This window comes from Crocuta crocuta, unplaced genomic scaffold, assembly GCF_008692635.1.
Source record: "Crocuta crocuta isolate KB4526 unplaced genomic scaffold, BGI_CrCroc_1.0 scaffold92, whole genome shotgun sequence".
NCBI classification, from domain to species: domain Eukaryota; kingdom Metazoa; phylum Chordata; class Mammalia; order Carnivora; family Hyaenidae; genus Crocuta; species Crocuta crocuta.
In genome coordinates, this window is record NW_027528804.1 from 4698225 (window position 1) to 4726047 (window position 27823).

The 27823-nt window shown below is 35.8% G+C and overlaps 1 protein-coding gene across 3 annotated transcripts in view; it reads left to right on the plus strand.

Annotated features, from left to right (window-relative positions):
- TET2 (tet methylcytosine dioxygenase 2) overlaps nt 1–27823 on the plus strand; it is a 127040-nt gene that overhangs the window by 82673 nt on the left and 16544 nt on the right. For 2 of the 3 annotated variants that reach the window (XM_077755766.1, XM_077755767.1), the window contains exons 3-7: nt 974–4428; nt 6063–6153; nt 7542–7635; nt 8270–8478; nt 27523–27673. In XM_077755766.1, the coding sequence (XP_077611892.1) occupies nt 1020–4428; nt 6063–6153; nt 7542–7635; nt 8270–8478; nt 27523–27673 (3954 nt within the window). In that variant the 5' untranslated portion in view covers nt 974–1019. Of the gene's footprint in view, nt 1–973; nt 4429–6062; nt 6154–7541; nt 7636–8269; nt 8479–27522; nt 27674–27823 lie in introns of those variants that run through there. The other variant, XM_077755768.1, reaches the window with a different exon arrangement.

A 27823-nucleotide genomic window follows, 5' to 3' on the forward strand; every position in this document is an offset into this window, starting at 1 on the left:
GTGATATCTGAGACCTTTTTAGAGGGATACACAGGGCACTAAGAAAACATTCTAGGCCAACAAACAACAACAGCATGAAGATCTGAAACAGCTACCATGTTTGGGTATTTAAAAGCTGTTGTTATAGTTGGAGTATAAGCTGTGAGAGGAAGTAGGAGAGAAAAATAGAAATCTGCCAATGAAAACCCATTTATATTAGGCAGGAATTCTCAGTAGAAGTGGGCAGCCACCCCCTGTGGAGGAAGACAGAGAATCACCTAGAAATGACATTTTATAAACTATACTTTTTATACCATTCCATTTCCGGGAGGTAAACACTAAAGGGAGCATACCTTGTCTTTGAGGTATGTGAGTGAAAGAGTTTGAGAACTACTGATGCAGGCAATATGGAGCCATAAAGTGTGTTAAAGGAGGATATGACATCAGATTTGCATTGAGAATATTCCCTTTGGTAACATTTTGGAGGAATCTTGAAGTACTGGGGGAAAGACCAGCTGAGCTAGGAAAGAAACCCTTTAAAAAGCCACTGCAACAGATAATGAAGCGAGATAATATAGGTCTGGCTACCAAGTAGCAGTGAAGATTATTTAGGGAGTATATAAGAAATGGAATTGATTGGAGATGTAAAGTACTAGAGAAGAAAGAAAGGAAGTAGTCTTTCTTGTTCTAGCATTTTTACAAAAAGGATGATTTGGGAAGAAAGTTGATACTACTTACTAATACAGCATAAACTTACCACATTAGCTGGTGATTTTAATTATCTTTGTTCTCTGTGACCATAAATATTTGAGAGTTGCTGGGAAGACAAGAATAGTCAGATCCTGAGTAAGCTATTGTTTGTCACTCTAGGAGAATCATAGTTTGCTAGGTCTAGGAATTTCAATACTATTAATGCTATGATTTTTCTCTAAGATTTATTATTAGTGACAGATATGTATTAATGCACTTCAATTTCTGTTTCCATGCTTTTTAGAATTCATTCAGAGGGCAGCCTTGTGGATGGCCCCGAAGCAAGCCTGATGGAACAGGATAGAACCAACCATGTTGAGGGCAACAGACTAAGTCCATTCCTGACACCATCTCCTTCTCCCCTCAGCCAGACAGAACCTCTGGCTCTAAAGCTCCAGAATGGAAGCCCATTAACTGAGAGACCGTATCCAGAAGTAAATGGAGACATCAAGTGGCAGTCTTTCAAAAGTTATTATGGAATACCCCATATGAAGAGAAGCCAGAATAGCCGTGTGAGTCCGGACTTTATACAAGAAGGTAGAGGGTATTCCAGGTGCTTGCAAAATGGAGGGATAAAACGCACAGTTAGTGAACCTTCTCTCTCTGGGCTTCATCAGAACAAGAAATTGAGACAAGACCAAAAGGCTAATGGAGAAAGAAAGAACTTCGGGGAAAGCCAAGAAGGAAATCCAAGCAAAGGCAGCAGTCAACTGAATGTCTCCGATTTGAGTGATAAGAGAGAATCTGTGAGCTCTGTAACCCAAGAAAATCCAGTTAAAGATCTCATCAGTTTTTCAACACATAACTACAGTAGGTCTGAAAAACCAGAGCTTCAGATTCTAAATGAGCAAGAGGAGAAAAATGCTAACTACCATGACAAGAACATTGTATTACTTCTTACAAACAAGGCAGTGCTAATGCCTAATGGTGCTACAGTTTCTGCCTCTTCCATGGAAAACACACATGGTGAACTCCTGGAAAAAACACTGTCTCAATATTATCCAGATTGTGTTTCCGTTGCGGTGCAGAAAACCACATCTCACATACATGCCATTAACAGTCAGGCTACTAATGAGTTGTCCTGTGAGAGCACTCACCCATCGCATACCTCAGGGCAGATCAATCTCCCACAGACCTCGAACTCTGAGCTGCCTCCAGAGCCAGTTGCAGTGGTGACTGAGGCCTGTGTTGCTGACAAAGCCAGTAAGACAACTGCAATGGTAGGGACCTGTCCCTTTCAGAAACCAGAAACACAGAAATCAGTTTTTGAGATATGTCCGTTTCGTGTGGAGAACAGTAATATCCAAGGAACCGCAAAGCTAGTGTCTGGTGAAGAATTCTGTTCAGGTTCCAGCAGCGATTTGCAGGCTCTGGGTGGCAGCTCTGAACGGTATTTAAAGCAAAATGAAATGAATGGTGCTTACTTCAAGCAGAGCTCAGTGTTCACTAAGGATTCCTTTTCTGCCTCTACCACACCATCACCATCACAGTTGCTTCTTTCTCCCCCTCCTCCTCTTTCACAGGTTTCTCAGCTTCCTTCAGATGGAAAAAGCACTCTGAATGATGGAGTTTTCGAAGAACACCATCACTACCCCAGCCAAAGTAACACAACTCTTTTAAGGGAAGTGAAAATTGAGGGTCAGCCCGAGGCACTGTCATCCCCGAGTCCTAATCCATCTACACATGTAGCCAACCACTCTCTGATGCTTCCAGAAAGGCCTCAGAATAATTGTGTCAACAGGAATGACATGCGGACTCCAGGGACGATGACTGTTCCACCATGTTCTGAGAAAGCGAGACAAATATCAGAACACCTCAAGCATAACCCACCAATTCTTGGTAGCAGTGGGGAGCCACAGGACCACTGCCAGCAGTTGATGGGACACAAAGAGCAAGATACTCCGAAGGGTCGAGACAAGGAACAAACACGAGGTCCTGTGCCCCCAGCACAGCCCTATCTGAAACCAGGGTGGATTGAGTTGAAACCCCCACACTTTCATCAAGCAGAATCCCATCCAAAATGTCATGAGGCCTCACTGCGGTCAGTTCTTCAGTATCAGTCCAACCCCTCCACTCAAATGACCTCCAAACAATACACTGGAAATTCCAACCTGCCTGGGGGACTCCCAGGGCAGGCATACATCCAGAAAATAATGCAGCCAGAGCAGAGGCCACAAAGGTACCAAGGTGAGATGAATCAGGGGCAGTTTCAAGGTACAGTGGACCAGCAGCTCCAGTTCCAAAAACCCTCACTCCAGGTGCACTTCCCTAAGACAGACCCTTTATCCGAAGCTCACGTACAGTCACTGTGCACCCCTAGGTTTTATTTTCAGCAAAGACCAGTTTCCCAAACTGAGAAGCTCATGCCCCTAACATTAAAACAGCACTTGAATCAGCAGGCTTCGGAGACTGAGCCATTCTCAAACTCACACCTTTTACAACACAAGCCTCATAAACAGGCAGCACAACTGCAACCATCCCAGAATTCACTTATCTCTCAAAACCAGCAGCAGCAGAAAAAATTACAAATGAAGAATAAAGAAAAAATGCCCCAGACTTTTTCTCACCCCCAAGGCAACAATGATCAGCAAAGAGAAGGATCATTCTTTAGCCAGATTAAAATGGAAGAGTGTTTCCATGGCGAAAATCAGTATTTGAAACCGAATGAGTTCCAGACTCACAATACTCACATGGGATTGGAGCAAGGACAGAATATGAATAGTAGAAACTCCCCCTATGGTCAGACCTTGAAATCAAATGCAAGCAAACTGCAGGTTTCTTGTCCGAACAACACACACTTAGCTCCAGAAAATAAGGAACAGACTATAAATTCTGAACTCTTTGCAGGAAATAAGACTCAAAATTTGCATGACATGCAATATTTTCCAAACAATGTGACTCCAAAGCAAGATGTTCTTCACAGGTGCTTTCAAGAACAAGAGCAGAAGCCTCAGCAAGCTTCAGTTCTACAGGGATATAGAAGTAGAAACCAAGACATGTCAAGTCATCAAGCGGCACAACCCCTTCAGCAAAGGTACCCAATGCAAAACCAAGCAAATGCTTTCCCGGCGTCTGAGCAGGGAGGATGTCACGTTCAGACCCCTCCTCAGAAGGACATTCAAAAGCATGCTGCTCTAAGGTGGCACCTCTTGCAAAAGCAAGAACAGCAACAAACACAACAGTCCCAAACTGAGTCTTGCCATAATCAGCTGCACAGGCCAATTAAGGTTGAACCTGGATCCAAGCCCCATACCTGTATGCGCCCCATGTCAGCACAACCAGAAAACAAAATGTGGAAAAAGGTAACTAAACAAGAGATTCCACCCCCGAGTTGTGATAATGTGCAGCAAAGGAGCATCCTTGAGACCATGGAGCAGCATCTGAAGAAGTTTCAGGTCAAATCATTATTTGACCATAAGGCTCTAACTCTCAAATCACAGAAGCAAGTAAAAGTTGAAATGTCAGGGCCAGTCACAGTTTTAACTAGACAAACCACTGCTGCAGAACTTGATAGCCACACCCAAGCTTTAGAGCAACAAGCAACTCCTTCTGCAGAAAAGACACCAACCAAAAGAACAGCTGGTTCTGTTCTCAATAATTTTTTAGAGTCACCTTCCAAATTACTAGATACTCCTATAAAAAATTTATTGGATACACCTGTCAAGACTCAATATGATTTTCCATCATGCAGATGTGTAGGTAAGTGCTAGAAATGTACTGAGACACATGGTGTTTATCCAGAATTAGCAAATTCATCTTGAGATATGGGGTTTTCTTTCTTTTTTAAAAAATCTTTGAGTCTGGCAGCAATTTGTAAAGACTCATAAAAACAATCTGAAGCTCACATTTCTTGTCTTTAAATTACAGATGCTTCTGCTGTGCAAGAGAGAACTTCACTTACATTGTTTTTCCAAAAAATTAAAACAGTGTGCATGCTTATTTTTCCTCTAATCAAACCCTTTAAAATATAAAGGTATCAGTTTTAGATTAATTGATCTGTTTACCTCTTTGTATATCATCCCCTGGAGAGACACCTAGACAGTAAAAACATCTATTAAAATGAGAAAATAACCACTAATATGTAAACTCATAGAGGAGCATTTTAATATGTATTAATTTGAAGTTGAATGTATTAGTGGTTTCATAACATTAATTTCTACGTAAGTGGGAAGTTATCATCTTCAGTCTTGGTGAGTTGGGGGAAAGTGTAATTCTGATGTTCTGAATACTCATGAAGTCGCCCTTTCTGCCTTAACGCCCTTGAAAGATTGTATGAACTATATTCATTTTGATTCTGTTTTCTCTTTAAAGTTTTATCTTTTGATAGACAATATGTTTTTTCTTTTCTCTTTTAAAACAAACACCTTTTTGTTAAAATTCAGGATATGTAATAGGTCTGTTGGAATAGGGAAACCATTTTTATGTATGTATATGTGAAGACTTTATTATAGTTCCTCAGCTTGGATACAGAAGGCATTTGAAAAAACAAATGTTAAAATAATGTGGCCAAGGGTCCGCCCGCCTTTTCTTATTCCTCTTACAACGGGACACCCCACATTTTATAGAAGAATGGAGGGAGAATCCATACTGCCCCTTTGTGTCGTTAATATTAGGTTGCCTCAGGGGTGCAGTCATAGATAACACTAGGTAAGTTCTAATCATCTGCAGTTTCTTTTCCTGCCACCCTAACCTCTCCTTCCACTTTCTGTCTTTGGTAGTATACAAGAACCTCTTCCTTTTACCTGACCCTCTCTCCAGTATTTTCTCTCATCATAAATTGTTCTCAAGTACATACAAATATGGGTCTGGATTCAATATTCTTACTTTCAAAACGCAGCTATTAAATGTTGAGGGGAAGCAAAAGGAGAAAAAGGTACCTTGACAATAAAAACTGAGCAATATCCTGGGGTGAGAGAAGACAGGAAATTTTATTTTTAATCTTTAACATCCAAGTAGCAGGCAGGCTCCTAGTTAGCTATAAAATTTTGTTTCAATTCAAAAAACTGGATTGTAGTTGGTATTACATATAATCTAATTCCCTCACTGTTTTGTTTAGTTCCACTTATTTTGTTTAAAATAAATAATTTCTTATTCCGTATCTGAAATGTAATTTAATATATTTTTATCCAACAGCCAGCATGTACATATACTTAACTATTTGGCACATTTTCTAATAGATTAGTCCATCAATTTATTCATTTTAAAGAAAAAAAAAATGTTTAAAGTCACATTTAGGGCCCGTAATGTGCAGTTGGGGGATAAGCTTTGTGGATGTAGCCTTTATATTTAGTATAATTGAGGTCTAAAATAATAATCTTCTATTATCTCAACAGAGCAAATTATTGAAAAAGATGAAGGTCCTTTTTATACCCATCTAGGAGCAGGTCCTAATGTGGCAGCTATTAGAGAAATCATGGAAGAAAGGTAATTAACGCAAAGGCACAGGGCAGATTAACGTTTATCCTTTTGTATATGTCAGAATTTTTTCAGCTTTCACATACAAAGCAGTAAACAATTGTAAATGGAGTAATTATTAGTAGGCTTAGCTATTCCAGGGTTGCCAGCACTACACACTGTGCTATTCACCAGAGAGTCACAATATTTCACAGGACTAATAGCCTGCGAGCTGGCACAGGCTGCCCACTTGGAGACGGAGGCCAGAAAACCCAGGCACGCACGAGAACCAGCCAGCCAGCCTGCCAGGCGCAAGGGTGCTGGCGCAGTCTGCAAATCTCCCACTTGATGATAAAGGGTCACAGGAGAAACCGTGGGGAGATGTGGCATAAGAAAGGAACCATTGAGTTAATTCACCTAGAGCTCTAAATGAATAGTTCCCTGTAAGGAGGTGATCCCTTAGTATGAGCAGAGGGTAAGTGTGAGAAGCGGAGGAGAAATAGAGAGGATTCTATTTATAGCTGCACTTTTTTTTTTACTGTTAATCACAGGTATGCGAGTATTTACCTGAATCTCCACAGTTAGTCCTGCATGTAGAAGACTCTAATGAGTGAAATAATCAATGCAAAGAGAGACTTTCATATTGGTACCCCCAGCAGTGAGCTGTTACTATGCTAGGGTGCCTTTCTTTAAGAGGTAGGCAGTGTTATCATTAAAATATACTAGGAGACATTCTGGGCAGCAAGGACATATTTTTTTATCATTCTTGCCCAATTTACAAAGTACTCGTTTCTAAATTAGTTTGTAGAAATTCACTAAATAATCACCTAGTAGCCTGGCAGATACAGTGGATTTCCCTAAGTGCCTTTTGTTATTAGCAAGTAGTAAATAGTGCCTTGGTCATAAGGAAAAATATAATCTATTTCTAGAATTATCCTATATTTTCAAAATAGCTGGATGCTAGTGATTTGTGAGACATCTTTTTTTAAATGTTAGAGATTCCTTGAGGAACAGTTCTAACTAAAATCTATTGTGATTCCCCAAGTTTTAAAATAGGTAATTTTGTAAAGGACAAAAATCAAATAGTAATATGTCTTAGAAGACTGAACTTAACAAACTTAAAAAAGTTTTATGCTTTGTGAAATTATGTCTAAAAATAAGCTTTCCCATTATTTTAACCCAACATATAATTTCAAAATAGTTCATTACAATTATCAATATATTTTGATACTGAAGAAGTATAAAGCTTAAAGTCTGTTATCCAGTTTGCTTGGCTTAGACCTATTTTTAAAAAATAAACCATTCATTTCTCAGGATGTGGTCATAGAATAAAATTATGCTCAAATGTTCAGTATTTTGGTTGCCTCAGCTTCATTTACTAATTTTATGTGTGTGTGTTTCTGTGGATTTCTTTTAAGGTTTGGACAGAAGGGTAAAGCTATTAGGATTGAAAGAGTCATCTATACTGGTAAAGAAGGCAAAAGTTCTCAGGGATGTCCTATTGCTAAATGGGTAAGTGTGACCTGACGAGGCCTTTGATCTTCAGTCGTGGGCATTTTGATTCATTAATCTATCCCTGAGAATTGGGTTACCCACATCAAAGAGTCATTTATGCCGGTTGAAATTAACATTGCTTTTTTTTATTTTGTGTCATCTCCTAAAGAAAAGGCAGATAGTTTTTAAGTCAGTTACAAACTGTATTTAATTGATAGAATGTAATAGGGAAGATGAGGTCCATTCAGTTTGCTAAAAAGTATGATTCTGCCTGGAATGTGAAGAAGTCATCCTTAATCCTTCAGATACCTTCCATTAAACTTTATATTGTCATTTTTTAAAGCCTTGAACTTTGTGAAAAAAGATGTGCATGTCTTCCATGCGCTCTAGCTTTAATGGAGGGGGCATTGCCCCCCACTGTACTGGGCACAGTCTACTAAACATTGAACAGTTTTGCATCCCTCCGATTCTGACCCCACTGTATAGATGACTAACAAAAGGCAAGTTGCAGGAGCTGGCAAACTTTGCCCTAATTGTGACCCAGACATGCAAAAATATGCCTACGTAAATCATTGCTCTCATCTGCCACAAGTGACCCTTGTTTTGTTTTGGTTGGGGTGGGGGTGTTGGGATGGAATGGTGACCCACACAGGTGGTTCGCAGAAGCTGCAGCGAGGAGAAGCTACTGTGTTTGGTGCGGGAGCGAGCTGGCCACACCTGTGAGGCAGCTGTGATCGTGATTCTCATCCTGGTGTGGGAAGGAATCCCACTATCTCTGGCTGACAAACTCTACTCGGAGCTCACCGAAACGCTGAGGAAGTATGGCACTCTCACCAATCGTCGGTGTGCCCTGAATGAAGAGTAAGTGATGCCTCCCTCTTTTTCCACTAAGAGCAAAACCTAATCGTTGGTTTGTGGGAAGAGAGTTGAACCTGCATTTTTATATTTACAAAATGGGGAACGAAATGCACTTCGCAGTCCTGCAGTAGGAAGTTGTTTTTGCTAACTTGGGTAATCTGAGGTGATTCCATGAATTATTTTGTACCTTCAGACAGTGTAGACATCTAGTTAGGAGCAGCTTGCTGAAAGTCTAAGTGTCCGTGCCCACAGGAACTCAGTCGTGCCACAAATTTGCAGATATCTACATGTCCACTTGGTGCATGTGACAGCTCTTTGTGTGCCTGGCCACCACCTTAGTAAGTATTGACACCATTTCTGTGTTCCAGGATCTGAAACAGAAAGTAAGTTCGGTGAGAAATTTTAGGATTCCCAGGTCAAGGACCTTACTATAGCAAACATAAAACTATAAGGCTTATAGAATTTCTGTGGAAACAGACTGATTCAGACTTCAATCTAGTTTACTATTTTCACAATACTAATAAAAATTGCTTTCGTTTTTACTGCTACGAAATAATCAAGATATTAGTGGCTATTTATGTATTATTTCCCAGGAATATAAACGTTTGGAATAGTGGAGGGATATGTATGCAGTCAAATATATTTAGTGCATCCAAGGACTAGTAGGTGTTTGTTGGTCAACCTTATCCAGTTTAGAAGGTTGAAATCTTCGGGGCGCCTGGGTGGCTCAGTCGGTTAAGCGTCCGACTTTCGCTCAGGTCATGATCTCGCGGTTCGTGGGTTCAAGCCCCGCGTCGGGCTCTGTGCTGACTGCCAGCTCGGAGCCTGGAGCCTGTTTCAGTCTGTGACTCCCTCTCTCTNTATATAACATTTTTTAAAAAAGAGTATGGGAGAACTCACAGTACTACACTGAAATTCTACAGTGTAATTTTACTGACACCTGGCTCTAAAATAACTGGTAAAAATGTTTATTTTTTTGAGAGAGAAAGCACTAGCAGGGGAGGGGCAGAGAGAAAGGGAGAGAGAGAATCCCAAGCAGGATCCACACTCAGTACGGAGCCCTACACAGGGCAGTCTTCCAACCAACCCTGAGGTCATGACCTGAGCCAACATCAAGAGTCTGATGCTTAACCAACTGAGCCACCCAGTGCCCTGGTTCTAGAATTATTTTAATTTTGCATTTCCTCCTTTAGTCTCCTTTCCTCTGCATTCACCAAACTGCAGTACAGTTTACTGAATTTATAGAAATGCTGTGCCACTCATTGCAACAGCCCATTGTAACCTCATTTGTTCCTCTGCTGACTATTACTCTGACTGATGTAGCTTTACTAACGTGGTTAGTAAGTCCTAACATGGGTTCTCTCTCTGGGTCATGGGGGGTATGCAAATCAACTATAAATATGTCTAGGAAAGTTACTGTTCACATATCAAAGGTGGGGACTTGGCTTCCTGTGGTAGTTATGATCCAAAAATGTCAGGTATGTGTGTGTACTTCACTGCCATAAACCCACTTTTATAAATGATGTGCCTTCCAACACATCATGGGCCTTCCAGTGAACATTCTATCAATTTCACCAAATTGGAATGCTGGCTCGTAACACATGACTCCTAGACTTATGATGGATAGCTTTAGGTATAAAATACTTTTCAGTTTACCCTAATTTCTCTTGTTCCTTCTTTAAAAGATTTTATATATTTAGATGCCTTTAATCAGAAAGATTAGACTTGATGGCTTGAATTTATAAACTACTGAGGAACTTCTTATGAAAATAGCAGTTGTTTTATTTGAATTTCTTAAAGTATCATGCAAACTCTATTTCTTATTTTTTGTAATTGATTTAATTTTCAGTTATTATATATCTGGTATTTTTCCCTTGAAGGCTTTTTGTAATTTCTATAAATGCCATTGCCTGTCATGGAATCTGACATATAGAAAGAAATTCTGTCAAGATCTTTTCTAAATTCTATTATTTTACATTTAAAATCCATGAACAGCAAAAGATTGGGCCAGGATCCTAGAAAAATGATAGTTTTAAGTGGTCTAAATAGGAGGTGAGTACAAAGCTATTAAAAGATGTGTTTCAATTATTAAAACATTTTAAAGGCCAGTCTGCATAATTTTGCTTCTCTTTGTCTGGAATTCCATCATAAGCGTGAGTAATTATTTAAATGAAATTTTAGCTTAGGGATAAGAGTATTTAGAACAATTCTCAAAAAACAAAATAAAACAATATACTTAACACATACAATTAAAACAGACAGTTTCCAATGACAGTGGAGACTTCATTCAAATACAGCTTTTGAAGTTTCTAATACTCCATAAACTAAATTTTATATCTGGCAGAAGTTAAAATTATGACTTTGCCAAAAACAGAGGATAATCTCAAATTGAGGCTGCTGACTCAGTTTAATGTTCAAAGCCATATGAATCTTGTCACTGAGTTCTTACAAATCCCAATGCCTACATACACCATAACCACCTACTTTGAGTCCAGAAAAGAACTCTCAGACTGTCTTTCAGTGGGAAAGTAAAAAATGGATTTTTACATTTCCTTTGAGACTAACCAGCTGTTTCTTCTTTAAAGATTTCCCTTTGAGATTTCCATTTTATGACTAAGCCTAACCAATGTTTTTGGCAAGAAAGAGTTGTGGGAGTTTCATTATAAGAAAGTCAAAGCCAGAAATATGTTTTGCCATGCTGGGTGATGTTAAATGTTGTGGGGTTTTTTTAAGTTAACTTTATATTATAAAATTTTTCAAACATACATAAATAGAGGAGTGTAGTGTAATGAATCCGTATTACATTGCTCCGATACGTATCAACATTTTATCAATACTGTTTCACATATTTCCCCTGCATTTCCTATCCCCACCACCACCCCCAACAGTGTTTTAAAGCAAAACACAGATACCATCTCACCTATGTACTCTTCAGTGTATATCTCTAACAGACACAGACTTTTTTTTTTATAAAACCTAGTTACAGTGCCATTATCATTCATCTCAAAATTGACAATCATTCTTTAATATCATTTCACGTTCAGACCATGCTTAGATTCCCTCATTGGATCCTATTTCAAAAATAACAACAACAATAATAAAAGCAAAAAGATATTGAAAACAAGAAAGCCCATACCTTGTATTGGATTGAGACTTTTGAGTGGTCCCAGTTCATGCTTATTGTCTGGGATACCTATGAATGAAACTTCCTATCACTCTCAAAAGTACCCCAGTTTGAAAGATAAATGATATGTTTCATAAGCCTCTTTATTTATAAGAGTTCCTCTTCTCTTTAGTGAATTTTTTTGTTAAAGAGACTATATCATTTGCTGTGTAAAATTCCCCATGTTCTGGATTTGGTTTATTGCACATTTGTTTCATTCAGCTTATTCCTCTATACCAACTGTCTTTTGTACACTGATATTAAGAGACTTCAAAAAGTTATGTATGTGTACATGCATGTATATATTGGCAAAAATGCTTCATAAGTGATGATGAAATAATCTTAGTTCTTTTTCATATCCATCAAGAGGGTTATAATGTCTGCTTTGGTCCATTCTTAGTGATGTTAAGAGCGTTCAGTGAGTTCAGGAGTTGTCAGCTTGATTCATCCATCCTAAAATTTCCCAGAAAACTTTCACCTAATGGTACAGTGTATTCATTGAGGATCATTGGCTGTTTCCATTATTTTTGTTTGAGTTTGCAAATTCATAAGTTTCTCAGTTTGGAAAGTAGAATTTATTTATTACATTTGAATTCATTTATTTTGCTAGTGTTTCTAAACTTGCATAATGTTGAATATCTGATCTAATTTTTAGTTTAAAGTTTTATGTTTTCTTTACCGTAGAAGTCCAGATGATAACTCAGAGGTTGAGAATGTTTTTAAAAATAAGTTACATAGATGAATATTTTTATTACAGGTGCTTTACTGATTTGTTCTTTGACCATGAGACAAATTCTGAGTCATGATAAAATGAAACTGCCAAATGCTAATTCTAATAATATTCTAATAATATAGAAATAAAAATGCCTTTTAATAGCCATTTCATGTGGGAAATCATCTTGAAGTCACTCCACCTTGTTATTCAGGGATTTTTTTTTTTTTGAGATATAATTCACATGCCATAAAATTCACCATTTTATTTTATGTTTTTATTTATTTTTGAGACAGAGAGAAAGCACAAGCTGGGAAGGGGCAGAGAGAGAGGGAGACAGGAGCTGAGGCGAGCTCCACGCTGACAGCAGAGAGCTCGATGTGGGGCTCGAACTCATGAGCGATGAGATCATAATCTGAGCTGAAGTCAGATGCTTAGCTGACTGAGCCACCCAGGTGCCCCTAAAATTCACCATTTTAAAGTTTACAACTCAGTGGTTTAGTAATATGCTAATATTGTATAATATTAGTAACACACTAATATTAGTAACATACTAATTTGTGTAATAATACACAAAGTTGTGGAACGTTTTCTTCACTCCCAAAAGAAAATCCCATATCTACTAGGGAATGGGTTCCCATTCTCATCTCCCCTAAAATGGCAACCACTAATCAATTTTCTTTCTCCGTAGATTTGTCTGTACTGGCCATTTTGTATTAATGGAATTATAGAATATTTGGCCTTTCTGCCTGGCCTCTTTCACTTAGCATAATGTTTTAAAGGATCATCCATGTCATAACATTAATCAGTATTTTATTCCTCTTTGTAGATGAGTATTATGTTTGTGTGTGTATATATATATATATATCACATTTTCCTTATCCAGTCATCAGTTAATGGACATGTGTATTGTTTCCACTTTGGAGCTGTTATGAATAATGCTCCTTTGAACATCCGTGTACAAGTTCTTGTATGAACATACGTTTTCAGTTCTCTTGGAGTGACATTGTTAGTCCTATGGTTTCTCTATGTTTAACTTTTTGAGGAACAGCCAAACTGTTTTCCAAAGCAGCCATACCACTTTTCATTCCTACCAGCAGTATATCGAGGGTTCACTGTCTCCACATCCTCATCAAAACTAGTTATGGTATGTCTTTTCTTATTATAGCCTTCCCAGTGGGTGTGAAGTATATCATATCATTTTGATTTGCTTTTCCCTAATGACTAATAATGTTAGGCATTATTTTATGTACTTTTGGCTATTCATATGTCTTTTTTGGAACATGCCTACTTGATTCTTCACTCATTTTTAAGTCAAGTTCATTATTTTTTGAGTTGCAATATAGTTTATATAATCCAGATACTAGAACTTTATCAAATATATGGCTTTCAGATATTTCCTCAGATATCGTCATTTTCTTGATAATATCCTTGAAGCATAGGATTTTTCAAACTTGATGAAATCAAGTTTATATATTTTTTAATTGACTGTGCTTTTAGTGTCATATCTAAGAAGCCCTAGCCTAATCCAAGGTCTTGAGTTACCTCTAGTTTTTTTCTTTTCTTTTTTTTTTTTTTACAGAGTATTAGAGTTTTAGCTCTTACATTTAGCTCTTTGATCATTACTAAGTTAATTTTATGACGTAAAAGCCCAATACCATTCTTTTGCATATGCATCAGCACCATTTGTTGAGGAGACTGTTTTCTCCATTAAATGGTCTTGTCACTCTTGTTGAAAATTAATTGGCAAAAATGTATGGGTTACTTTGGGATTCTTCTACTCCATTAATCTATCTACATCTCAGTCCTTGTGGCAATACTAGACAGTGTTGCTTTTTGTAGTTTGTTGTAAGTTTTGAAATTTGAATTCACCTGTTTTACCCATTCCCCCTACCACCTCCCCTCTGGCAACCATCTTCTCTGTATTTATGGAAGTCCTCCAACTGTTTTACAAGATTTTTTTTTTTTTTCTGGCTACTCTGGATTCTTGATGTCCTTGATAATTATCAAATGTCCTTGATAATTTTAGGAGCGATTTGTCAATTTCCCCATCTGGGATTTGACAGGGGTTCTGGTGAATAAGTAGACCACTATGAGGAGTAATGACAGCTTAACAGTATTAGGTCTTCCAATTGGTTAACAAAGGGATACCTTTACATTTACTTGGGTATTTAATTTCTTTCAATGATGTTTTATAGTTTTCAGTATGTAGGTCCTATACTCTTTTATTAAATTTTAAGAATTCTCTTTGATGGTATTTTAAATGGAGTTATTTTGATTTTATTATTGGATCATTATTCATATGGTATTTCTAGTTTTATTTTTTTTTTTTCATTTTTTTAAATGTTTTACTTTTTTTTTTTTTTTTTTTGAGAGAGAGAGGGAAAGAGAGTGTGATTAGGGGAGGGGCAGAGAAAGAGGGAGACACAGAATCCAAAGGAGACTCCAGGCTCTGAGCTGTGAGCACAGAGCCCGACAAGGGGCTTGAACTCATAAACCACAAGATTATGACCTGAGCCAACGTCAGACATTTAACCAACTGAGCCACCCAGGTGCCCCTAGTTTTGATTTTTTGACTAAAATCTTCAAACTGGTTTCCAGTTTGAAGAATATCACCATATTGAGCATCTTTTCAGGTGTCTGTTGGCCATCTGATATGTCTTCTTTGGAATAATATCTATTTAGGCCCTTTACCCAATATTTAATTTTTTTTTGGTGTTGACCTATAGAAGTTATTTATATATTTTGGATATTAATCCCATATTGGAGATGTCATTTGCAAATATCTTCTCCCATTCGGTAGGTTAACCTGTTTGTTTTATTGATGGTGTCCTTTGCTGTGCAAAACCTTTTTACTTTGCTGTATTCCCAATAGTTTATTTTTGCTTTTACTTCTTTTGACTAAGGAAACATATCTAGAAAAATGTTGCTACGGCTAATGTCCAAAAGACATTGCTTATTTTTTCTTCTAAGAGTTTTCAGGTTTCCCATTTAGGTCCTCAATCCATTTTTAGTTTATTTTTGTGTATACTGTAAGAAATCCATCCATTTCATTCTTTTGCCTGTGGATGTCCTGTTTTCCCTGTGCCATTTATAGAAAAGGCTGTCTTTTATCCACTGTATATTCTTGCCTCCTTTTCATTGATTAATTGACTATGTATGGTCGGGTTTATTTCTGGGTTCTCTATGCTGTTCCACTGATTTCTGTGCATATGTTTTGTGCCAGTACCATACTGTTTTGATTACTTTAGCTCTGTAGTATATCTTGAAATCTAGGATTTCTTCTCAAGATTGCTCTGGCTATTAGAGGTCTTTTCTGGTTCTATAAAAATTTTAGCATTATATGCTCTACTTCTGTGAAAAATTCCTTGGTATTTTTATAGGGATTGAATTGAATCTATACATTGTTTTGGGTAGTATGGACATTTTAACAATATTAATTCTTCCAATTAGCATGCTGTATCTTTTCATTTCTTTGTATTGTCAGTTTTTTTCATTAATGTCATGATTTTCAGAGTAAAAGTTTTTCACCTCTTTGGTTATATATATTCCTAGGTGTTTTATTCTTTTTGGTACAATTGTAAATGAGACTGTTTTTCTTAATTTCTCTTTCTGCTACTTTGTTACTAGTATATAGAAACAACACATTTCTGTATATTAATTTTATATCCTTACTGAATTTATCTGTTCTAATAGGTTTTTTTTTTTGGTAGATTCTTTCGGATTTTCTCTGTATGGGTATCATGTTACCTGCAAAAAGTGACCATCTCACTTCTTCCTTACAATTTGGATTTTTTTTTCCCCTTTTCTTCCTTGTCTGATTGCTGCAGCTAGGATTTCCAGTACTATGTTGAATAAAAGAGGTGAGAGTGGACTTCCTTGTCTTGTTCCTGACCTTAGAGGAAAAACTCTGTTTTCCCCGTTGAGTATAATGTTAGCTGTGGATTTGTTATATATAGTCTTTATTATGTTGAGGTCTATTCACATTAAACTCACTGAGTTTTTATCCTGAACGGATATTGTATTTGTCAAATTCTTTTTCAGCATGTATTGAGAAATCCTGTGATTTTTATCTTTCTTCTCATTAATGTGATATATCACATTGATTGATTTGTGAATATTGAACCACCTTACATCCCTGTAATAAATCCCACCTTGATCATGCTGAATAAACCTTTTAATGTATTGTTGAATTCGGTTTGCTAATATTGTTGAGAATTGTTGCATCTGTGTTCATTAGGGTTTTTTTTTAACGGTGTCTTTGTTTGTAGTATTGGAATATGCAGGCCTCTTAGAATGAATTTGGAAGCTTTCCTTCCTCTGTTATTTTTTGAAATAGTTTAAGAATAAATATTAATTCTTTAAATTTTTGCTGGAATTCACCTATGAAGCCACCTGGTCCTAGATTTTTGTTGGGAGTTTTATTATTGATTCAGTTTTGTCACTAGTAATTGGTTTGTTCATATTTTTCACTTCTTCCTGATTTGGTTGTGGAAGATTATATGTTTCTAGGAATTTATCCATTTCTTCTAGGTTGTCAAATTCATTGGCATATAATTTTTTATTTTTTTTTTCTTAGTTTATTGTCAAGTTGGTTTACATATAACACCCAGTGCTCACCCCAACAAGTGCCATGCCCATCACCCCCCTTCCCCTCTCCCCCACCCCCATCAGCCCTCAGCTTGTTCTCAGCATTCAAGAGTCTCTCATGGTTTGCCTCCCTCCCTCTCCCCAACTGTTTTTCCCCTTCTTCTCCCTCATGATCCTCCGTTAGCTTCCTCCTAATTCACCTATATGTGCAAACATATGGTATCTGTCCTTCTCTGCCTGACTTATTTCGCTCAGCATAACACCCTCAAGTTCCATCCATGTTGCTACAAATGGCCAGATTATAATTTTTATAATCTCTTATAATTTTTCATATTTCTGTGACATCAGTTATTTTTCCTCCTTCATTTCTGTTTTTATTTGAGTCCTCTCCTTTTGTTGATGAGTCTCATTAATTTATCAATTTTGTTTATCTTTTCAAAGAATCAGTTCTTTTATTAATCTTTCTTATTGACATTTTTTAGTCTCTATTTTATTCATTTCAGCTCTAATCTTCATTATTTCTTCCTTCTCTTAGCTTTGGGATTTTTTTCTTTTTCTAATTTCTTTAAGTGGAAGTTTAGATTGTTTGAGATTTTTATGTCTTGAAGTAGGCTTGTAATATTATAAACTTCCCCCTACAAACTGCTTTGTGTCCCAAAGATATTGGACTATTGTGTTTTGATTTTCATTTGTCTCTATGTATTTTTTTAAATTTCCTCTGAGTTTCTTGTTAACCCATTAGATGTTTAGTAGCATGTTGTTTAGCTTCCACATGTTTGCGAGGTTTGTGGTGTTCTCCAATTTTTTCCTTGCAACTGATTTCATACCATTTTTGTCAAAGGATGATTTTAATCATCTTAAATTTATTTAGATTTGTTTTCTAGCCTAACATGATTTATCCTGGAAAATGTTTCATATGCACTTGAAAAAAATGTTTATTCTGCTGTTTTTAGATGGAATGTTCTGTATATATCTGTTATGTTCATCTGGTTTAATGTGTCATTCAAAGCCACTGTTTCCTTGATTTTCTGTCTGGATGATCTATCCATTTATGTAAGGGGGTGTTACTATTATTGTATTACTGTCAGTTTCTCCCTTTATATCTGTGTAACATTTTCTTTTTGTATTTTGGTGCTCTTATATTGGGTGCATAGATATCTATAATTGTTATATCCTCTTACTGGATTGATGCTTTTAGCATTATGTAGTGCCTGGTCTCTTGCTACTGTCTTTGTTTTAAAATCTGTTTTGTCTGACATAAATATTACTATTCCAGTTTGTTGTTGTTGTTTTCTGTTTGCAAGGAATATCTTTTTCCATCCCTTCACTTTCAGTCTATGTGAGTGTTTAGGTATAAGTTTGATTCTTGTAGGCAGTATATAGATGGGTCTTGTTTTTCAGCTATTCAGTTATCCTATGTCTTTTGATTCATAAGCATTTAGTTCATTTACATTTCAAGTAATTGTTGATAGGTATGTATTTAATGCCGTGTTGTTGGAGTGTTAATATTGTTAATGCCACTTTGGTGAAGTGTTCTCTAGACCCAGTTAGCTTAGTGTTTTTGTTCCTCAGTTTTGTCTAGTTGTTATATCCACTGTTGAAAATGGAGTATTTAATAATATATTTTCCCTTTAGATCTGTCATTTTTTACTTTATGTATTTTGGTGCTCTATTTTTAGGTTCATGTGTGTTTTAATTCTTACATCTTTATTAACTGACTCTTTTATTATTATAAAATGTACTTGTTTCTGGTAATAATATTGTCTGAAAACCTACTTTGTCATTAGTATAGCTACTCTACTTCTCTTTTAATAACTGTCTATGCATTTATTTTCAGCCTATTTGTACCTTTAAACCAAGTCTCTTATAGATGGCATATAGTTGAAATTCTTGATCCATTTTTCCAGTCTTTGCCTTTTAATTATATTATTTAAACTTTATACAGTAAATGTAATTACTGTTGAAGTAGGATTTATTGTCTGCCAATTTATTATCAGTTTGTATATGTCTTTTGTTTAACTCTTCTTCCATTACTGCCTTATTTTGTGTTTATGGATATTTCTAGTGTACCTTTTTTTTTAATGTTTTTTATTTATTTCTAGGAGAGACAGAGAGACAGCGTGAGCAAGGGAGGGTCAGAGAGAGAGGGAGTCACAGACTGAAACAGGCTCCAGGCTCTGAGCTGGCAGTCAGCACAGAGCCCGATGCGGGGCTCGAACCCACAAACTGCGAGATCATGACCTAAGCGAAAGTCGGACGCTCAACCGACTAAGCCACCCAGGCGCCCCTCTAGTGTACCGTTTTAACTCCCTTGTCACTTTTACTATACTTTTTGGAATTATATAGTTAGTGGTTGCCTTGGCAATTTCAGTTAACATCTTATACCAATCTAATTTAGAGTAATACCAATTTAATTACACTGATATACAGAATTTGGCCCTATATAGTTCCAATCACCCCTTTTCCTTTGTGCTTTTATTGTCATAAAATATTATGCATTGAATATACATGAACACAGATATAATTACTGCTTTATACAACTGCCTTTATATCAGATAGAAAAAGAGTTAAAAACAATACATATATAAGGTTGTTTCTATTTTCCTATGTATTTACTTTTACTGGTGTTCTTTATATTTTCATGTGGATTCAAATTACTGTCTAGTGTTCTTTCCTCTCAGACTAAAGGACTCCATTTAGAATTTCTTGTAGAGCAGAGCTAATGGCAATAAACACTCTAATTTTTTTTTGTCAGGGGATCCTTTAATTTATTACTCACTTTTAAAGCATAGTTTTGATATATATAGTACATCTTAGTTAATTATATTTTTCTTGCAACACTTAAATATGTCATCCCAGCACCTTTGGCCTCTATATGTCTTATGCATCATCAGCTGTTAATCTTACTAAAAATCTCTTGTATATGATGAGTTTTCTTGCTGCTTTCAAGATTCTTTATCTTTGGCTTTCAATAGTTTTATTACTATTCTAGGTGTGGAACACTTTTTTAATGCTACTTGGAATTAGCTGAACTTCTTGAATGTATAGGTTAATGTTCATCAAATTTGGGGAGTTGGGGGCTATTAGTTCATCTAATAGTTTTCATACTCTTACTCTCCCTCATCTACTTTGGTGATTCCCATTATGAATATGTTGGTATGCTTGATAGTATCCCCCACAGGTTTCTGAGGTTCTATTTTTTTTTCATTCTTTTTTCTTTCTATTTCTTGGACTGGATAATCTCAACTGATCTGTTTATAGCTTCTGTCCCTATTGCTTTATCTCTCTCTTACTCAAATCTACTGTTGAACCATTCTAATGGACTTTCTAATTTCAGCTATTTTACTTTTCAGTTCCATAATTGCCACTTTATTATTATAGTTTCTATCTTTTTTTTATCTCATCTACTTGATAAAATACTGTTTTCCTACTCTTAGTTTTGTTTGTTTGTTTTAAGTTTATTTATTTTGAAAGTGAGGGGTAGGGTGAGAGAGAGGGGAGAGGTTCAGGGCTCCAACCCACAAACCATGAGATCATGACCCAAGCCTAAATCAAGAGTCAGACACTTAACCAACTGAGCCATCCAGGCACCCCTACTTTTGATTCCTTAAGCATGATTTCCTTCTGTTTTTTGAACATACTTGAAATAATAACTCAGTCTTTGTTTAGTAGTCTTACATCTAGACTTCTTCATTGACAATTTCTATTAACTGCTTTCTTCCTTTGTATTGACCGTACTTTTTTTCTTTATATGTTTTATAATTGTTAGAAACTGGATATCTTAAATAATATAATGTAGTAACTTGGGAAGTTAGATTCTCTTTCCTACCCAGGATTCATTATTGTTACTAGTGTTATTTATTAGTTTAGTGACTTTTCTGAACTATTTCAGTAAAATCTATATTATTTCCTCATGGGCAGCTGTGGAAATCTCCACTTGGTTAGCTTAGTGGTCACCTAATTATTAGACAAAGATCCTTCATTACCTAAAACCAGTAAGTCTCCCAGTCTTTACCATGGGAGCTCTGTATGTGTGTTGGAGCATGCCTTCAACATTCAGCCAGGCAATTTACAACTCCCTTATGCAGAGCTTCAAGTTTAACCAGTTTAGCGTTTATGTCTTTTGTGAATGAGCATACAATATGTATATGACTTCCTGGCTTACCAGGAACATGTTGGCTTTTTAAAGCCTCCAGTGGACATCTTATTTCCCATATTTTAACTTTAAGTGTTTGAGTTAGCCTCTTTTTTTTTTTTTTTTTAATGCCAACTGTTACCCACCACCTTAGGCAGCTACAGTGGTTAACAGAGCAAACACCTCCTGGGGAAAAGGCTGTACATACTAGGTAAACTCTAAGGTAAAATGAAGACAGCCTTGCTATTAGTGTCTTCTAGAGAACTACCAAATAGGTAAAATAATGACACTTTTCTGAGAATGGGGCACCAGAGGATAGCTAACCTAATTCTGCCCCGTCCAGTGGTTGCCAGACTACTGATTTTTACTATAAATATGAGTTGTTGGTTTTGAAGGTTGTCCTAGAGTTCTGGGAACAATGAGAATAGGGCAAAGTGAAAACCACAAAGCTTCTTCTTACTGAAATTTCAGTGCCTTTCTTGAATCGACTCCTTGGAATGCTGCAAGTCTTCATTAATTTGCAGATTTCTGAAAAGTTATTTCTGACAGTATTTATTAGTATTTTCAAAGCTCTTATGGAGGTGGGAAATTTTGGAGATCTTTATTTGGCCATTTTTGCTCTATCATCTCTAAAGTGATAATTTCTAATTATAGCATTCCTTCTGCATTTATTAGCTAGAATTATGTAAATAATTTTTTCTTTTCAATTGTTTGATTACCATTAAATATAGATTATAAACAAATAACAGATAAATGCATGGTATGGATGTTTAGTTGTGAAATCTGAGAATGGGGATTTGGTCTCTTAGTAATCATCCAAAATTATCAATTCGTTTGTTCTTTTTAATATCATTATTAACTTGTAGTTTTAATCTATTTCATTTTGATGGAAAGTGATATTTAGAGGTCATAATTTTTGCCCAGATATGTTCATTGTCACTAAGATATTAATTTTAGGCATTTTTAGTGAGCAGACATAGTAATTGGTTTTAGAAAGAGTGATTTTGAGCTTTTAAATTCAAATCATGGTTTATATTGTTATTTCCTATTTGTAATTTGTAATTACAGGATATCTACTTATCTTTTACACGTCTCTTAAACTCTAATTCTTTTTTTGACATAAGCAATGACTTCCTCATGTCACAATATACATAATTTCAAAATGCTGAGACTGTGATGTTCACTGAAGTCAGTACGGAATTGCATAAACAAGAATTTTAACAAAGAGAAAATATTTTAAAATACCAAACATAAGTCACAGAGCTGAAGAATACATAACTGGAAAATTCACTAGACAAGTTCAAGAGTAGACGACATCAAGTAAAACGAATGCAAAAGAGTGAAGATAGCTGAAGGAATTTATGAGACACCATAAAAGGACCAAAATACACACTATAAGGCTCCTAGAAGGAGACAAAAGAGAAAGGAGTAGAAAGTTTATTAAATAAGTAACAGCTAAAAAATATCTTGAAACAAATATACTAAAATTTAGGACTACAGAAAAAGGAGTTTTAAGAGGAAACTTCATAGTAATAAATATCAATATTAAAAAGAAAGATCTCCGGAGTGCCTGGGTGGCTCAGTTGTTTGAGTGTCCAACTTCAGCTCAGGTCATGATCTCATAGTTCATGGGTTTGAGCCCTGCGTCGGGCTCTGTAATGACAGCTCAGAGCCTGAAGCCTGCTTTGGATTTTGTGTCTCTGTCTCTCTGCCCCTTCCCCATTCATGATCGATCGATCTCTCTCCCTCTCTCTCTCTCAAATAAACATTTAAAAATTTTTTTTAAAAAATCTCAAACAACCTAGCTTTACACCTCAAGGAAACTAATAAAAAGGAGCAAACTAAGCCCAAAGTTAGCAGAAGGAAGGAAATAACAAGGGTCAGAGTGGAAATAAATGAAATAGAGACTAAAAAGACAATGGAAACGATGAATGAAACTAACAGCTACTTTTCTGAAAATATAAACAAAATAGTAAACCTTTAACTACACCTGCCAAGAGAAAGGAGGACTCAAAAAAAATACAATTATAAATGAAAGAGAAGGCATTTCAAGTGCTTAAGTGAACACTGTGAACAACTGTACACCCACAAGTTGGACAACCTAGAGGAAGTGGCTAACTTCCTATACACATACAACTTACCAAGACAGAGTCATGAAAAAAAGAAAATCTGAACAGACCAATTACTAGTAAAGATATTGAATCTGTAATCAAAAACCTCACAAGAAAGAAAAGTCCAGGATCAGATGGCCTCAATGGTGAATTCTACCAAACATTTGAAGATGAATTCAGAGTCCTTCTCAAACCCTTTCAAAAAGTTGAAGAAAAGGAATTATTTCCAAACTCCTTTTACATGGCCAGCATTACACAGATACCAAAACCAGGTAAGGACATTACAAAAACAGAATATTATCTACCAATATCCCTGATGAAAAATTAAATGCAAAGATTGTCAACCGAATATTTGCAAACCAAGTCCAATAGTACATTAAAAGGATCACACACTATAATCAAGTGGGATTTACTCCAGGAATGCAAGAATGGTTCAACATACCCAATTAATCAATCCCACATTAACAAAATTAAGGATAAAAATTGTATAATCATTTCAAGAAGTACAGAAAATGCATTTGACAAAGTTCAACATCCTTTCATAATAAAAACTGAGTATAGAAAGTACCTCAACATAATAAAGACCACATATGAGAAAACCACAGCTAACATCATACTAAGTGTTGAAAATCCGAAAAGCTTTACTCTAAGATCAGGAACAAGACCAAAAAAAAAAAAAAAAGCCTACTGTGACCACTTTCATTCAATATATTACTCGAAGTACTAGCTAGAACAATCAGGCAAGAAAATAAAATAAAAGGCATCCAAATAAGAAAGGATGGCGTAAAAGTATCACTGTTTGCAGATGACATGGTCTTACATATACAAAATTCTAAAGACCTCATCAAAAAAACCTGTTGGAACTAATAAACAAATTCAGTAAAGTTGTAGTATACATCAATATACAAAAATCAGTTGTGTTTCTATATACTAACAATGAACTAACAGAAAGAGAAATTAAAGAAACAATCACATTTACAAAAGCATCAAAAAGAATGAAACATGGGTCCACTTCTGAGTTCTCAATTCTGTTCCATTGGTCTATGTGTCTGTTTTTATGCCAATACCATACTGTCTTGATGATGACAGCTTTGTAGTAGAGGCTAAAGTCTGGGATNAAGGCAAACCATGAGAGACTCTTAAGGCTGACAAAAACTGAGGACTGATGGATGTGGGGGGGAGGGGAGATGCGCATGGAGGAGGGCACTTGTGGGGATGAGCCCTTGGTGTTATGTGGAAACTAATTTGATAAAAAACTATTTGTAAAAAAAAAAAAAATCTAGATTTGTGCCAACACACGTTATAATAAAAAGAAGGAAACTGGAAAATAAAAAAAAGAATGAAACATGTAGGAATAAATTTAAGCAAGGAGACGTTAAATCTGTATACTGAAAACCACAAAAGATTGGTGAAAGAAATCAAAGAAGAAAAATAAATGGAAAGATAGCCTATGTTCATGGATTGGAAGAATCAATATTGTTAAAATCCCCATAGTACCCAAAGCAATCTGTGGGTTCAATACAATCTCTATCAAAATTCCAATGACATTTTTCATGGTAATAAAAAATCCTAAATTTATATGGAATCACAAATGACCCCAAACAGTTAAAGCAGTCTTGAGAATGAAAAACAAAGCTGGAGTCATTATACTTTCTGATTTCAAAAAATATTACAGAGCTATATTAATTAAACAGCATGGTACTGGTATCAAAACAAACACTTTAATCAATGGAACAGAATTCAAAGCCAACAAATACATATATTAAAATATGGTCAATTAATTTTTTTTTAATGAAGCCAAGACTATACAATGGGAGAAGGATCATTCTTCAATAAGGGATTTTGGGAAAAATGGATGTCACACCCAGGAGAATGAAACTAGACCTCTCCTACACTATACAAAACAATCAACTCAAAATGGATTAAAGTTTTGAACATAAGACCTGAAACTGTAAAACTCCTAGGAAAAAAAACATAGGGGTAAACTTGATCTTGATCTTGACAATGGTTTTTTGCATTTAATAACAATGGCAAAGGCAACAAAAGCAAAGTGTGACTACATCAAACCAAAAAGCTGAACGGTAGAGGAAACCATCAACAAACTGAAGAAGCAGTCTATATAGAATGGGAGAAAATATTTGCAAACCACATATCCAGAATATACAAAGAACCTATACAGCTCAATAGCAAAAAAGCGAACCAACTAATTGGGCAAAGGACCTGAATAGACATTTTTATAGAGAATGTGTACAAATGGCAAACAGGTCCATGAAAATGTGCTCAACATCACTAATCATTGGGGAAATACAAATCAAAACCATAATGAGATATCACCTGACACCTGTTAGGGTGTTTATTACCAAAAGATAAGAATGATAGCAAGAATGTGGAGAAAAGGAAATTCTTGTATACTGTTAGTGAGAGCGTAAGCTGGTATACCCACTATGGAAAACAGTATGGAGATTCTTCAAAAAACCAATACTAGAACTACCAGTTCTATTATGACCCCTTCTGAGTATATATCCAAAGGGAATTAAATCATTATCTCAAAGAGATTATGCACTTCAGTGTTCATTGCAGCATTATCTGTAACAAATAATGTGTGGAGACAACCTAAGTATCCACCAGTGGGTGAACGGATAAAAGTGATGAGGTATGGAGAAAGAGGGAGAGGGGGAAGGAAGGAGAGGCAGGAAGGGAGGGAGGAAGGAAAGAAGGAATATATTATTCAGCCTTAAAAAGGGAGGGAATCCTGTCATTTGTAACAAGATGGATGAATCTAGAAGACATTATGCTAAGTGAAATAAGCCAAGCAGAGAAAGACAAATACTGCATGATGTTACTTCTATGTAGAAACAAAAAGAGAAACAAACCCAAAAGTAGAACTCTAAAACAGAGTAGAAAAGTGGTTGTGAGGACAGGGGAAATAGGGAAAGGTTGATAAAAGGGTACAGTCTTTCAGTTATAAAATGAATATGGTCTAAGGATCTAATGTGTAGCATGGGGACTATAGTTGACAACACTGTATTGTATAATTGGAATTGGCTAAAAGAATATAACTTAAATGTCATTTACCCAAAAAGGTGAATTAAATATATGCGATAATAAATATATAAACTCAGTGGGCAATTCCTTTCACAATGTACACATATATCAAATCACTTTGTACACTTTTCAGTATCTTAACTATTTGTCAGTTATACCTCAATAAGCTGGAAAAAATAATTGAATAATAAATAATAATAGAATAATAGTTTTCCTAGTAGGTTGTTTCATCATTTTTTATTTATTTGGCTTTTTGTTTTTGGTTTCTTTGCTAAATTTGTCTGTTTGCTTATTGCTCTTAGGATATATCTGGCTTAGGCTGTTAAGTCACAATACTGTATTTTAGCCAAAAACTGGAAGGTCCTTAAATGCCCATCAATGGAATGGTTAATTTGTGGAATATTTATACAATGGAAAATTGTACTCAATGAATAAACACATGAAAAAGTACAACTATATGCAACAGTATGGATATTCTAAACATCATGTTGAGCAAAAATAACAAGACACAAATAAGTTTATACTAAGTGTGTATATGTGTGTACCTGTATATATATAGAGTTCTACCCATTTTTATACTACATATATAAATAAAAATAAACACTATATAGTATATATATGAGTAAGCAAAATTGTGTATGTGTGTATATATACATACACATATATACATACTACATATAGTATAAAATATGCAAAGTGTGCAATACATATACTTTCACATATATATAGTATGGTAATAAATGGTGGGGGAAAGGGAGAGAGGCAAACCATGAGAGACTCTTGAATGCTGACAAAAACCGAGGACTGATGGATGTGGGGGGGAGGGGGGGATGGGCATGGAGGAGGACACTTGTGGGGATGAGCACTGAGTGTTATGTGGAAACTAATTTGACAATAAACTATTAAAAAAAAAAACAACTAATCTCTTCTGATAGAAGTTATTGTTAAAGCTCACTGGAAGTATAGAGGAAATTGTGGAGTGCCAGTGTATGTTTGTTTCTTACTTTGGGTGCTACTTACTTGAGTTTGTTTTGTTTGTGAGCATTTGCAAGCTGTAAAATTATGTGTAATTTTCTGTGTAATGTGTTAAAAAAAAGAGTTATTTAAATTGTGTTTCAAAATCAATTAATATAGTTCTTTTCTGATGTGGTTATGGCAGGCTTAATTAATAGAGTTAAACTTCTTTTAAAATTAATTTGCACTCATTTTTGCATGCAGACACCAGAATACAAGATTGGTAGCCTAGATAAATGTTATCGATAGCTATGAACTTGATCCTTTGATCCCTCAGGAGAACCTGTGCCTGTCAAGGGCTGGACCCCGAAACCTGTGGTGCCTCATTTTCTTTTGGTTGTTCATGGAGCATGTACTACAATGGATGTAAGTTTGCCAGAAGCAAGATCCCAAGAAAATTTAAGCTGCTTGGGGATGACCCAAAAGAGGTTTGTTTACGTCCTGATATATAATCTGTATTTTTCATGGAGAATTGTTGAATACAAATGAACAGTATGGCATACTCTGTTAAACTCTCATTAACATAGAGAATTTCACCTCAGAGGTAAATCAAAATTTTAGCTAAACTATAGATACAC